General features: G+C 39.2%; 1 protein-coding gene across 3 annotated transcripts in view; it reads left to right on the top strand.

The window, feature by feature from the left end:
- LOC132866169 (interleukin-1 receptor-like 2) overlaps positions 1-14,690 on the top strand; it is a 43,910-nt gene extending 29,220 nt beyond the window's left edge. For all 3 annotated transcript variants that reach the window (XM_060898773.1, XM_060898772.1, XM_060898774.1), the window contains 6 exons: positions 156-215; positions 304-436; positions 3,021-3,163; positions 4,024-4,158; positions 4,373-4,537; positions 13,804-14,690. In XM_060898773.1, the coding sequence (XP_060754756.1) occupies positions 156-215; positions 304-436; positions 3,021-3,163; positions 4,024-4,158; positions 4,373-4,537; positions 13,804-14,126 (959 nt within the window). In that variant the 3' untranslated portion in view covers positions 14,127-14,690. The remainder of the gene's footprint in view (positions 1-155; positions 216-303; positions 437-3,020; positions 3,164-4,023; positions 4,159-4,372; positions 4,538-13,803) is intronic.
- The last annotated feature ends 636 nt before the right edge of the window (positions 14,691-15,326 follow it).

Raw genomic sequence — 15,326 nt, 5'->3', positions numbered from 1 at the left:
GCATTGAATTTCATCCTCTTTGAAATCACAACAGCAGATTTTTAAACAGATGTTGTATTGTAATAAATACCATGACATTGTGTCATACTTGCATCATACCATACATTCCACAAATAATTATTTTAAGCTTGTATGTTGTTCTGTTTGTTTCCCAGAGCCTGTGAAAGAGCCTCGAGTAATACAACCTCGTAACGAGACTCTATATGTCAAGCAAGGCAAGTTATTACTGAATGTCATTTTAAGGAATAATGTATAAATAACATTCCCTTCAAAAACATGTAATCCATTTTGCATGTTTTGCAGGTGTGGAAATTAAACTGGAGTGTAATGTGTTCATTGGTTTTGGAGAGGAAGCAAAGTCTGAAACTTTTGTGTACTGGATTATAAATTACACTTATACTGATTTATACCCAGGCCTTCAGCAGAACCTGACCGTGTAAGCAACATCTAGACCGACACAGCATATGACTTGACAATAAACTGCGTGTAATAATGTTGTCGAGGGAACTTGAAACATGTAACATGATGCATTACCACCCAAAAGTTGGTTTTATTTTCAATAATAGCACCATTGCCCATTTTTCCTGCTTCCAGCACATCAACTTCAAGATCTGACTGTTCACTTGCAGCCAAATATATCCCACCCCCCTAACAAGTGCCATTGTAATGAAATAGTTAACAGGTATTCCACAAAATCGAGTCGTACATGAGCCAATAGTTGACGAGGTGCATTGCACCAAGCCATGTACGACGAGATTAAGTGGAATAACTGTTTTATTCTATCCACATTCACTGGATTTTGAGAAACAGAGCATTTTATTTTATTTTTTGCAAATTTGATAAATAAAAACCATATATAAAACATCCAACAAAATCATTTCCACTTAGAATGTAAACAAACTGGCAAAATGACAGGAGCAATTTGTGAAAAATTCTATAATAATAATAATTCTTGAAAAATAAAAAAGATACCTTCTTACCATCAAATACTTTTATTCCATATTTTGTTGCTTTTTTGTATTGGGGGGGGTTGAGTAGAGTTTGTATTTCATCCTCGATTGGTTCAGCAAAACACTCTGCCATTTTGTTTTTCTCTACTCACGGTATATGAGCTGATAGCCTAGTAGTAGAGTAGCCAATCAGAGCATGCGATTGCTCACATCCAGTGAACGTGGATATAATAATCAATCAATGTTATTCACTTCACCTGTCAGTGGGTTTAATGTTATGACTGATCGGTGTACATAATTGTATTACGTTATGTAGGAGCAAATTTTTGTGCATTAGTTTATTTATGTCTGTCTCTATAATCTATAATCTGGTTTTATATTTCAGTAATACTTGGAAATATTTACAGTCAAGCTGGAAAGTCTGCACACCCCTTTCACCTTCTCCATGTTTTATTATGTTACAGACTTATTCTACAATAGATTGAGTTAATTTTTGTCACAAAATTCTACACAAAATAGCCCATAATGGCAAAATGAAAGCAGGTTTTTAGATATTTATGCTAATTTATTAAAAATCAAAATGTAAAATATCATACGTACACAAGTGTGCACACCCTTTAATATGACACCCAAAAGTGAGCTGAGGTGCATTTTGTTTCCACTGATACTGCTTGAGATGTTTCTACAACTTAATTGGAGTCCACCTGTGGTAAATTCAATTGATTGGACATGATTGGGGATTGCCAACACCTGCCTATATAAGGTCCCACAGTTGACAGTGCATGTCAGAGCAAACTTCAAGCCATGGGGTCAAAGGAATTATCTGCAGACCTCAGAAACAGGATTGTGTCAAGGAATAGATCTGGAGAAGGGTACAGAAAAATTGCTGCAGCTTTACAGGTCCTAAAGTGTACAGTGGCCACCATCATTTGTAAATGGAAGAAGTTTGGAACCACCAAGAATCTTCCTAGACCTGGCCAAACTGAGCAATCGGGGAAGACGGACCTTGGCCAGGGAGGTGAGCAGGAACCCGAGGGTCACTCTGACAGAGCTCCAGCATATCCTTGTGGAGATGGGAGAACCTTTCAGAAGATCAACCATCCAGGCAGCACTCCACAAATCAGGCCTTTACGGTAGAGTGGCCAGATGGAAGCCACTCCTTAGTAAAAGGCACATGACAGCCCACCTGGAGTTTGCCAAAAGGCACCTAGAGGACTCTCAAACCATGAGAAACAAGATTCTCTGGTCTGATGAAACCAAAATTGAACTTTTTGGCCTGAATACCAAGCGTCACATCTGGAGGAAACCAGGCACCGCTCATCACCTGGCTAATGCCATCCCTACAGTGAAGCATGGTGGTGGCAGCATCATGATGTGGGGATGTTTTTCAGCAGTGGAAACGGGGTGACTAGTCCTGATAGAGGGAAAGATGAATGCAGTGAAGTACATCGAGATTCTTGAAGAAAACCTGCTCCAGAGCGCTCTGGACCTCAGACTGGGGCGAAAGGTTACCTTCCAACATAACAACCCGACGCACACAGCCAAGAGAACAAAGGAGTAGCTTTGGAGAAAGTCTGTGAATGTCCTTGAGTGGCCCAGCCAGAGCCCAGACCTGAATCCAATTGAGCATCTGTGGAAGGAGCTGAAAATGGCTGTGTACCGATGCTCCCCATCCAACCTGACGGAGCTTGCAAGGATATGCCAAAAGGAATGGTTAAAAATGTCCAGAAACAAGTGTGCCAAGCTCATAGCTTCTTTCACAAGACGCCTTGAAGCTGTAATTGCTGCCAAAGGTGCATCAACCAAGTATTAGGCTAAGGGTGTGTACAGATATGTAACCCATAAATAACCTATTTTTGTCGGTCAAATAAAATTGCATATTTTCTAAAAACTTGCTTTCACTTTGTCATTATGGGGTATTTTGTGTAGAATTTCGTGACAAAAAATGAACTTAATCTTTTGTAAAATAAGTCTGTAACATCATAAAACATGGAGAAGGTGAAAGGGTGTGCAGACTTTCCGGCTTGACTGTAAATGCAAGGATGTATGTATCTGCTTTCCTTTCCACAGAGAGATAAGAGAGAATTCTTGGCTGTATGGCCATTTAACATTGTACATTCCCAAAGTTTTGCCTGAATTCTTTGGTGTACCTTTTCACTGCATCATTTTAAATCCCAGTGGAAAGGACGTGGGTGAGGTGTGGCTCAGCCAAGGTAAAGATTTTTTCAAGTCAAGTCAACTTTATTGTCAAATATGCTATACATGCTCTACATACAGCACAGATGAAATTTCAGTCCTCTCTGACTAACGGTGCAAACAGGCAATGCAATAAATAAAAATAGAATAACTGAAATAAACAATATAAACAGTATAAACACTCTAGATAAGAAAATAGACAGACTAAACACTCACAGGTGTGGATATATATATATATATATATATATATACACGTGGGCGGCACGGTGGTGTAGTGGTTAGCGCTGTCGCCTCACAGCAAGAAGGTCCTGGGTTCGAGCCCCGGGGCCGGCGAGGGCCCTTCTGTGTGGAGTTTGCATGTTCTCCCCGTGTCCGCGTGGGTTTCCTCCGGGTGCTCCGGTTTCCCCCACAGTCCAAAGGCATGCAGGTTAGGTTAACTGGTGACTCTAAATTGACCGTAGGTGTGAGTGTGAATGGTTGTCTGTGTCTATGTGTCAGCCCTGTGATGACCTGGCGACTTGTCCAGGGTGTACCCCGCCTTTCGCCCGTAGTCAGCTGGGATAGGCTCCAGCTTGCCTGCGACCCTGTAGAAGGATAAAGCGGCTCGAGATAATGAGATGAGATGATATTATATATACACACACACATTATATATATATACACACACATATATATATATATATATATATACACACATAAATTGGAGCAATTTTATAATGAGAATATAAATAAATGTAAATAGAATAAATCATTTTAAAAATGCAGGAGTATTTTATCTTTATGTGGTTATCTAACTATGAATCTGTCATGGTGTTCCTCCAATATATCTTCCTGTATACCTTGTTATCATATAACACTTTGCTTTTTCTTTCAATAGATGAAAATATGAACCACACGTGGCTGATTTTCATTCTGCTCCTCATAATCGCAGCTGTTGTGGGGGCTGTCCTATTGAATTTCTTTAAAATAGACCTAATTCTAGCCTATCGTCGTCTTTGTGGAAAAGACAAAAGTAAGTATATCTTCATCTCTACTAACCAGCATGGTCTTCATACTACATTTGTTATTTATAGTATAGTACAGTACAGATCACATAGTGATGAATTTCCAAAGATTACTAAATCATCTAGCTTAAAATTATATATTAGGAGTGAAAACGTTTTATGAAACAATGATAGCTTGATTATTAGATTCACTCTAATAGATTTGCTAATTTTGTTTGGCAGCCATTGAAGAGGGTATGCTATACAATGCATGCGTGTTGTACCTCCATGGCCAAAGTCCTGGTTCCTCTACAGCAGAGGACTTGGCTCTGAGGATCTTACCTAGGATGTTGGAGCAGCAGCATAACCTCAAACTGTTCATACAAGGCCGTAACACAGACACAGAAGGTAGATTACTTTCTGTTTTATAGGCACATTTCCAAGAAGAAGCATGTCTAGCTGGGAGGCAATGGAGCAAAATTTCCCGTGCCTTTTGGGTGGGTCTCTTTCAATGGTCAGTCACTGTAAACATTAGCCAATTGTGAGTGTATGTGAGATCATGCATGTGTAAGGGGGTAGATAGCGCTTTGCTCCTGGTGTTACGTTGCCCTGTGAAGCAGCATGAGCAGAAGTTGATGCAATTGCCTGGCTTTACTTGTGTGTCTCGGAGGAAGCATATGTAATATTAGCCTTCACCCTCCCCTGAGTGGTAGCTGTTGTATGAAAGAGGAGTGCAGGCTGGTGGGTGGAAATTTGCAAATGACCAAACTGGGGAGGAAATGGGAAATAAAATAGGTGGCATGTCTGTGCCATTAATTTAATCACTTACAGTGTCTTGCAAAAGTATTCATCCCCCTTGGTGTTTGTCCTGTTTTGTCGCATTACAAGCTGGAATTAAAATGGATTTTTGGGGGGTTAGCACCATTTGATTTACACAACATGCCTACAACTTTAAAAGTAAAAAATTGTTGTTTTATTGTGACACAAACAATAATTAAGGTGAAAAAACATAAATCTGGAGTGTGCATAAGTATTCACCCCCTTTCATATGAAACCCCTAAATAAGATCTGGTCCAATCAATTCACTTCATAAGTCACATAAATAGTTGATTAAGATCCACCTGTGTGCAAAGTGTCACATGATCTGTCACATGATGTCTGTATAAATCAACCTGTTCTGGAAGGACCCTGACTCTGCAACACTACTAAGCAAGCAACATAAAAACCAAGGAACACTCCAAACAGGTCAGAGACAAAGTTGTGAAAAAGTATGGATCAGGGTTGGGGTGAAAAAAAATCCCAAACTTTGAATATCCCACGGAGCACCGTTAAATCCATGATAGCAAAATGAAAAGAATATGGCACCACTACAAACCTGACAAGAGAAGGCCGCCCACCAAAACTCACAGACCAGGCAAGGAGGGCATTAATCAGAGATGCAACAAAGACACCAAAGATAACACTGGAGGAGCTACAAAGATCCACAGCAGAGATGGGAGTATCTGTCCATAGGACCACTTTAAGCTGTACATTCCACAGAGCGGGGCTTTATGGAAGAGTGGCCAGAAAAAAAAGCCATTGCTTAAGAAAACACGTTTGGAGTTTGCCCAACAGCATGTGGCAGACTCCCCAAACACATGGAAGAAGATTCTCTGGTCAGATGAGACTAAAATTGATCTTTTTGGCCATCATGGGAAATGCCATGTGTGGCGCAAACCCAACACCCTGAGAACACCATTCCTACAGTGAAGCATGGTGGTGGCAGCATCATGCTTTGGGGATATTTCTCATCTGCAGGGACAGGAAAGCTGGTCAGGACTGAAGGAAAGATGGATGGCACTAAATACAGGGCAATTCTGGAGGAAAACATGTTTGAGTCAGCCAGAGGTTTGAGACTGGGATGAAGGTTCACGTTCCAGCAGGACAATGACCCTAAACATACTGCTAAAGCTACACTGGAGTGGTTTAAAGGGAAACGTTTAAATGTCTTGGAATGGCTTAATCAAAGCCCAGACCTCAATCCAACTGAGACTCTGTGGCATAACTTGAAGATTGCTGTACACCAACACAACCCATCTAACTCGAAGGAGTTGGAGCAGTTTTGCCTTGAGGAATGGGCAAAAATCCCAGTGGCTAGATGTGCTAAGCTAATACAGACATACCCCAAGAGATTTGCAGCAAAAGGTGGCTCAACAAAGTATTGACTTTTTTTGGGGGGAGGGGGGTGAATACCTATGCACACTCCGGATTTGTGTTTTTTTTTTTTTAAATCTTAATTATTGTTTGTGTCACAGTAAAACAACAATTTTCACCTTTAAAGTGTTACATGCTGTGTAAATCAAATGGTGCTAACCCTCCAAAAAATCCATTTTAATTCCAGCTTGTAATGCAACAAAACAGGACAAACACCAAGGGGGATGAATACTTTTGCAAGACACTGTATAGCACTTTCTTTCCTTAGTGATGTGATTTGAAGGTTTTATCACATTTATAAACGCATTTATCTCTCTTTTCTCCCTCTCTGTTAATATACAAAAAAATTAAAAATAAGAAAAAAAACTTGTCATGTCACAGAGAAACCAGAAAGTGCAAAGCATCAGCACTGGAAATGCCTCCCATAAATCTTACATAAATACCTAGTTAAAACATATATTTTTCTTTTTAAAAAATTCAGTGTAACCTAAGAATTTAAGAAATGTAAACCTAGCAATTTACCAAATATCATGTGATTTACATTCCAATAGAACAAGTTTCTGTTTTGCTTCCTTTTTTCGATGATGTTGTGCTACAGTGAATAAAAAATGATGACAGAGCTCCTTTACATTATATTGAACAGCTCAGCAGTACAGACAGGCAATTTTTGATCCCTTTGGTCCGATTGTGTCAGTCCTACGCACTGTTGCGCGTGCACCAAAAGGCGCGTCTCGGGCTGCGCGCTCGCCGAGTGAACTCCAGCACGCGCACCATTAACAAGGTGCACCTATTCTCAATTAATGAACTAAGCATTGGGTTATTTAAGGACTGCGCTGATGGTAATGGCACAAGTTATATGTGGCAGCAAGTGGGGTATTGACAAAGAAACCATGATCATTCTCTATAAAGCTTTAATTTTATCATGTCTTGATTATGGTTGTGAAGTTTATGATACTGCATATACAGTGGGGCAAAAAAGTATTTAGTCAGTCACCAATTGTGCAAGTTCTCCCACTTAAAAAGATGAGAGAGGCCTGTAATTTTCATCACAGGTACACTTCAACTATGAGAGACAAAATGAGAAAAAATCCAGAAAATCACATTGTCTGTCTGATTTTTAAAGAATTTATTTGCAAATTATGGTGGAAAATAAGTATTTGGTCAATAACAAAAGTTCGTCTCAATACTTTGTTATATACCCTTTGTTGGCAATGACAGAGGTCAAACGTTTTCTGTAAGTCTTCACAAGGTTTTCACACACTGTTGCTGGTATTTTGGCCCATTCCTCCATGCAGATCTCCTCTAGAGCAGTGATGTTTTGGGGCTGTCGCTGGGCAACATGGACTTTCAACTCCCTCCAAAGATTTTCTATGGGGTTGAGATCTGGAGACTGGCTAGGCCACTCCAGGACCTTGAAATGCTTCTTACGAAGCCACTCCTTCGTTGCCCGGGCGGTGTGTTTGGGATCATTGTCATGCTGAAAGACCCAGCCACGTTTCATCTTCAATGCCCTTGCTGGTGGAAGGAGGTTTTCACTCAAAATCTCACGATACATGGCCCCATTCATTCTTTCCTTTACACGGATCAGTCGTCCTGGTCCCTTTGCAGAAAAACAGCCCCATAGCATGATGTTTCCCTCCCCATGCTTCACAGTAGATATGGTGTTCTTTGGATGCAACTCAGCATTCTTTCTCCTCCAAACACGACAAGTTGAGTTTTTACCAAAAAGTTCTATTTTGGTTTCATCTGACCGTATGACATTCTCCCAATCCTCTTCTGGATCATCCAAATGCTCTCTAGCAAACTTCAGACGGGCCTGGACATGTACTGGCTTAAGCAGGGGGACACGTCTGGCACTGCAGGATTTGAGTCCCTGGCAGCGTAGTGTGTTACTGATGGTAGCCTTTGTTACTTTGGTCCCAGCTCTCTGCAGGTCATTCACTAGGTCCCCCCGTGTGGTTCTGGGATTTTTGCTCACCGTTCTTGTGATCATTTTGACCCCACGGGGTGAGATCTTGCGTGGAGCCCCAGATTGAGGGAGATTATCAGTGGTCTTGTATGTCTTCCATTTTCTAATAATTGCTCCCACAGTTGATTTCTTCACACCAAGCTGCTTACCTATTGCAGATTCAGTCTTCCCAGCCTGGTGCAAGTCTACAATTTTGTTTCTGGTGTCCTTTGACAGCTCTTTGGTCTTGGCCATAGTGGAGTTTGGAGTGTGACTGTTTGAGGGTGTGGACAGTTGTCTTTTATACTGATAACGAGTTCAAACAGATGCCATTAATACAGGTAACGAGTGGAGGACAGAGGAGCCTCTTAAAGAAGAAGTTACAGGTCTGTGAGAGCCAGAAATCTTGCTTGTTTGTAGGTGACCAAATACTTATTTTACCGAGGAATTTACCAATTAATTCATTAAAAATCCTACAATGTGATTTCCTGGATTCTTTCCCCCCCATTCTGTCTCTCATAGTTGAAGTGTACCTATGATGAAAATTACAGGCCTCTCTCATCTTTTTAAGTGGGAGAACTTGCACAACTGGTGGCTGACTAAATACTTTTTTGCCCCACTGTATTTCTAGGAAAAGGCAGTTAGATGTTATTCAAAATCAATGCCTTCGAATCTTAGTCAGGGGGTATTTGTCTATATTTGGAGACTACTTTGCAAAATTTGCCAAGTCTTGTTTTTGGTAATAATATACAAGTTCAGATATAAATTCATAAATCTGGACATGTTGTAATGTGTGTAGGCTGCTGTTTCATAGTTAACTATGCAGGGGAACTTTGCGCATAAAAAGAGCCCTGAAACCACATATAGGAAATTGGTATAAAAGTATTACATCATTAATATGCAATTTTATATCCATAACAGGTGTTATTTGTGGCACACAACCTTTTTACTCAGCTCAAAAGCATGGTTCATACATTAGATACCCATTTAACCCTAAAAGGACCTAAACTACTGAGTGGGATCAGTTCGAACCTCAGAGGTGATGTGGTGTGCTGCTCAGTCTATTCAACTGACATAACGTTTTGCTTTTAGGAGTTTGTTACTCCATATATTCTTTATCTAAAAGTATGTTTGTTTCAAGATTGATGAAAAAAAAGTGTTTAACAAGGTGACTGATTTTCTGTTGGGGTCCCATAACTCTGTCACAAAAATATTTCAGCAAGTTAGTCGCGTCGTTGTGTGTCGATCTTTGCCTATCTGTATGTTTGCATGCTTGTCTCAGATGTCTGCCATAATTAAGAATATAACTCTTTCTTACAAATTGTAGATAACTAGTGAACCTGTTAGTTATAGAGTTACTGAAATGTCTGATGCTTATCAGTCCATGCACTCTCCATACACAACCACAACAGATTCCTCATCCTTGCACCTATCCTGTAAATGTGCTTTGTGCTAATATGCTAATGCTTAATAACAATGTGTCCACATACCAACTCTTCAATAAAAAGCTGGGATAAGTGAGTCCTTATTTGAATAAAATATTTTATAAGACAAAATTTGAAACCTGCACATGTCAAATATAATATTTCGAATTCGAAGTATCATTCGTTTTTTACTTATTCATTAATATGGAATATCAAATGATGACGAGTTCATTGCATCATAAACATGTGGACACGTTTGAAGGTAGCTTAATATGCATGCGCTTAGAAAATGCTCATTCTGCTTTATTTCTGCTCATAATATGTGTTACCAATAACTGCTTTTATCTTCGTGTTTTGTGTTTGAATCCTTAGGCAAAGTGTTACTTCTTGATGTAGTTTGGAGATAAAAAAAAAAAACCCAGAAACTGCTAGCAGCTTAGTAATAAATGTATCACAGAAATTTCTGAAATGAGAGATTGTGAGCTGAGCTCTGGAATGTAGATAAGCTGTAAATATTCTCAAGCTCTGTAGCAATAGTGTAAAATATTTCTGGCTTTTTTATGTTCTCTATGTGCTTAAAGGCCTCATTTTAAACTTAACTTAATATGTAAATATATGATTTCTATTCATGTAAAGTTAGTAAATGGGTAATTTAAAAAAACACAGATGTCATAATGGACTTAAGTGATCCAGATACATGGGGGAGGGGGGTGTTTTTACGTGATCTTTAGCATTTCCCTTTTTTTGGTGAAAATGGTGATTGCTGACATTACAACAAGTAAAAATAATTTGTTTGGGATGTAAATAAAGGGTTAATACTGAGAAACCAGACTTGGCGAATTTTGCAAAGTAGGTTACATATGCTCCCTGACTATCTGCACTGGTGCTCTTAAATGTACTCCCATCTCTGTTTTGGAGATAGACTGTTCTATTATGCCTTTGGACCTAAGAAGATAATTAAAACAAACTCAAAGTGCAATATAGATCTTTTGAAGATCATCCAACAAAAAAATGTTTTTTAGAAGAACAAAATTGTGATCTTAATCTTCATTTTCGGCCTATATTTTCTAAAGTTGTTCATTTGGTTAATAGTCTTCCGGTTCCAGCTTGTAATCCTTTGGTTGATCCTTTTCCATTCTGGGAATCCCAGTCTCCAAAAGCTGACTTGGATTTAGTCCCTAAAATCTCTAAACAAGAGGATGGTAGTTGCTACATGTTACAATCGGCATTAGAACACATTCAAATATATATCTATATTAATGACCTCCTGCTCTCAACTGATGCTGGTCATCTCAATGTCCTTGTTCTCTTGGACCTCACAGCTGCCTTTGACACTGTACATCATGAGAGACTCATTTCCAGACTATCTTCTTTTGGTATTACTGGCTTAGCTTTAGCCTAGTTTCAGTCATATCTAGCAAACAGGCAACAGTTCATCTCTATTGGTGTTCATAAATTATCCACTGTTACTCAAGGTGTGCCTCAGGGTTCTGTCCTTGGTCCCCTTCTTTTTATATTATGTTTCTCCTATAGGCCAGATTATTCGTAACCATGGCCTTAACTTTCATTGTTATGCTGATGACATTCAAATCTACATCACTATCACCCCTTCCATAGCCTCTGTCCAGCTGCTAAGGACTTGCATCACTGACCTTAAGCAATGGCTGCATAAGAACTGCCTTAAACTTAATGCTAGCAAAACTGAGGTTCTATTAGTAGGTACCAAAAGACAGGTTCTGAACTTCTCCAATTCTCTCTTTTATGGTCTCCCTGGGCGGCACGGTGGTGTAGTGGTTAGCGCTGTCGCCTCACAGCAAGAAGGTCCAGGTTCGAGCCCCGTGGCCGGCGAGGGCCTTTCTGTGCAGAGTTTGCATGTTCTCCCCATGTCCGCGTGGGGATGCTCCGGTTTCCCCCACAGTCCAAAGACATGCAGGTTAGGTTAACTGGTGACTCTAAATTGACCGTAGGTGTGAGTGTGAATGGTTGTCTGTGTCTATGTGTCAGCCCTGTGATGACCTGGCGACTTGTCCAGGGTGTCCCCTGCCTTTCGCCCGTAGTCAGCTGGGATAGGCTCCAGCTTGCCTGCGACCCTGTAGAACAGGATAAAGTGGCTAGAGATAATGAGATGAGATGGTCTCCCTGCCACATTGCTCGATTGCCTGCAGTACATCCAAAATTCAGCAGCTAGAGTCCTCACACTCACCAAGCGCACTGCTCACATCACTCCTGTTTTACAGCAACTGCATTGGTTGCCAGTTATCTCTCGGATTAAATATAAAATCTTGCTTTGAACCTATAAAGTTCTTCATGGTTTCACTCCTTCCTATTTCTGCGAGCTAATTCATTTGTACTGATCCTCCCGCTCTCTCAGATCTTCTGTCTGTGGACTTCTGACTGTTCCACGTTTTAAACTGGCATCTATGGGTGGCAGATCATTCAGTGTTGCTGCTCCTAAACTTTAGAACTCATTACCACAATCGCTTCGTGACTGTTCCACTCTCTCTTCCTTCAAAGCTAACTTGAAAACTTTATTGTTAAAAACTTTATTTATTATTAAACTCAAATACAATCAACACTTACATATATTTACTGATGGTTCAAAAAAAGATTGATTGTGCATCTGGCGTTGTAATTCAAAAAGATTATAAAATCTCAAATGGTACTATTTTTAGAGCTGAGTTACTAGCAATTACAAAGGCTTTGGAACTTCTTACTGATAAACCTCCCTTTCAAAGTGTGATATTTTCTGATTCCTTGTCTGTCTTACAAAAAATTCAAAAGGAAGATAATGACATAGAATTATTAGATTTCCGATATCTTATGTACCAGCTTTATCTTACGGGTGGTGAGGTTGTTTTTTGTTGGATTCCAGCTCATGTGGGTATTAAAGGAAATGAAATGGATGATAAATTGGCCAAAAGATCAGTAATTAAATCCTATTATGTCATTAATTACCCCTTTACCACTTCTGATATCACAAAACATATCGAAGATGTTATTTTTACAATATGGCAAGATAGATGGGAAAATTCCCAAACTGGTAGATTCTTCTACCAAGTTGAACCAAATATTATGACACATACCACATATTCTGACAAAAACAGAAACAAAGGATAATTACAAGACTTAGATTGGGAACATGTCTACTTACTGATACACAATTTCTTTAAAAAAACAAAACAAAAAACTCCAATCAATGTACAACTTGTGGTGTAAAAAAAAAGTCAAACACCTGCTTGTATCAAATATCCAAACTTTCATGATGAAATTATTCAAAAAATGAGAAATAAACAATTAGAAATATTTAAAAAAAATACTTTTACATAAAGAATTTTATGATGATATTAGTTTATTATTGAAAAATAAATAAAAAATTAATTTTGAAAAAAAAATTAACTCCTATTTAGTGTGTGTGTGTGTGTGTGTGTGTGTGCTTGGTCACAATATGTTCCAATCCTTATAGGATGCCAAATCACTGAGTGGGAGCGTCCCTAAAAGAAGCTCAAGTAATGTGACGCGAAGTATTATGCCACGTTCAGTGCACATTACCGAGCCTTGTTTCCCGTGTTTGTGGTTTTCCTGGTTTCTCGACTTCTGTTCCTGGTTCTAGTTCTCGTTTTGCCTCAGACTTCCTGTTTGCGCCTCGACCGACCCTTTGCCTGTTTTCATGTTTATGACCTTGCCTACCGATTTGGACTGTTTGCTTTTGTGTGTGTTTCATGCACTTTTTGTATAGATCACACTGTATTCTAATAAACACTTCTGCACTTACATCCGCCTCTCTCGCGCATCTGACAGATTGTGTTATAATATGAAGTTATTTGATCGGTCCTAGATTATGTGGCGCTTTCACAATGGAAGTTCCTGTGTAAGTCGATACTATAGAAATACTGCAATAATCTAAGCCTGTGATTTGAATTAAAGCCAGAACAGGGCTGTTTTTATGGAAGACGTGATGTAATTATGTGTAATTCTATGAAAAATAACAAAAAAATGACACAAAGTTATTTTTTTTAGATTCTTAAGTAATATTGTGGTGTAAAATCGCAAATATTCCTCAAATGATGAGTTATAATGTATGGTGTCTGTATATGTTGTTTTGGCTGCAGTGAGTATTGCCAACATAACTGAGGTGTTGAGCCAGAGCAAGGTGGTGGTGCTGATCCTTCCAGGCAATAATGGAGATGAGAATTTGATTACACTAAGTCAAGGCCAAAGCAGACTTGAAGACTCACAACTCTCAGTCCTTTTTTCTGACATTGCTCACTCCGGCGTCCCACTCCTGTTGGTGGAGAGTGAAGAGAATGCAGATTATTCGCTGCTGCCAGAATCTATCCAGACCATCATTAAAAAAGAGCGCGTGCTGAAGTGGAAGCCAACTGTGCAACCCAATGGCCGTTTCTGGAAGCAGCTCAGATATCACATGACCTGAGAACATATTTCTGTATAACAGCATGCAATAATAATAATAATAATAAATACACAGTTAAAATTATACTATGCTAATATACTGTACCTTTGCTTAAACTATGCAAATACTGTTTTGCCATATTAAAAAATCTGTCTTTATTACATTTTACATTGTATTCTTTAAACAGATACTGTACCATGATAGTTATCAAACTGTCCAGTCTTCATAGAGTTCTACTTCTAATAAAGATGTTGCTCCAAGTACATTACTGTAGCTTTCGGGGTACAACGGCTTATCACTGGGGCAGTACCCTTTAAGGTACTTATTTGTACCCTTTATATACTGCTTGGGAACATATATGTACCTTTTTGGCCCTAAAATGGTATACATAGTTACCTTGAGGTCCAATAATGAGCCTTAAAGGGTACATTCGTGTAGACTGGACCTTGGGGGACAGAAATGGACTCCTACCGTACCCCTATTTCTGACAGTGTACTAATCAGAGTCTAGACACTGACCAGAAAGAAATTCAATGTAGCCCAAGAAACTAAGAAATGTAAACCTAGAAATAAAACCAGAAGCTTCTGTTTTACTTCCTTCTTTCTTTTTCTGTCCTAACGTTCTGTGTTACAGTGAATAAAAACAGATGTCAGAGCTCCTTTTTGTTACATTAAACACATCTGTTATCTCAGCAGCACAGATCTATAATCTTTGGTCCCTTTTTTTAAATGGCTAGCCCTTTACTATGCATCACAGGCTAACATTACAGACAGGCAACTGAAAATTTAGAAGATAAACTGTTACTCTGTTATGATATGGGGCATTTATTTATTTTGCTGTAATGGTTTGAGTTCATTTGTCCCCTTAGAGGGAAGAGTCACTGTGAATCAATACAAAGTTCGACTGACTGATCATGTTTATCCTACGATCCTGATGGGAGTGGTCCTTTCCAGGATGTGATGTCTTCAGTATTGTTCTACAAGGTAGAAAGTAGTCAAAATACAGAAAAACCTATGAAGGAGTAGGGGTGTCCAAACTTTTAACTGGAAATGTAAGGCGTATGTTATGGTCTTCACACTCACCAGATCTCAACACAGCTAAACACTTATGTGAGAGTTAGGGTTACTAAAGTTTTGGTCCAGAGATCCTACTCACTATCACATAGGGGTAAGTACTCACTTTTGTCAAACTTAAATATAGATTTGCTAATAACTAATAAGA

Source organism: Neoarius graeffei, chromosome 18 (assembly GCF_027579695.1).
Source record: "Neoarius graeffei isolate fNeoGra1 chromosome 18, fNeoGra1.pri, whole genome shotgun sequence".
NCBI classification, from domain to species: Eukaryota; Metazoa; Chordata; class Actinopteri; order Siluriformes; family Ariidae; genus Neoarius; species Neoarius graeffei.
This window is presented reverse-complemented; position numbering and strand designations above follow the sequence as displayed.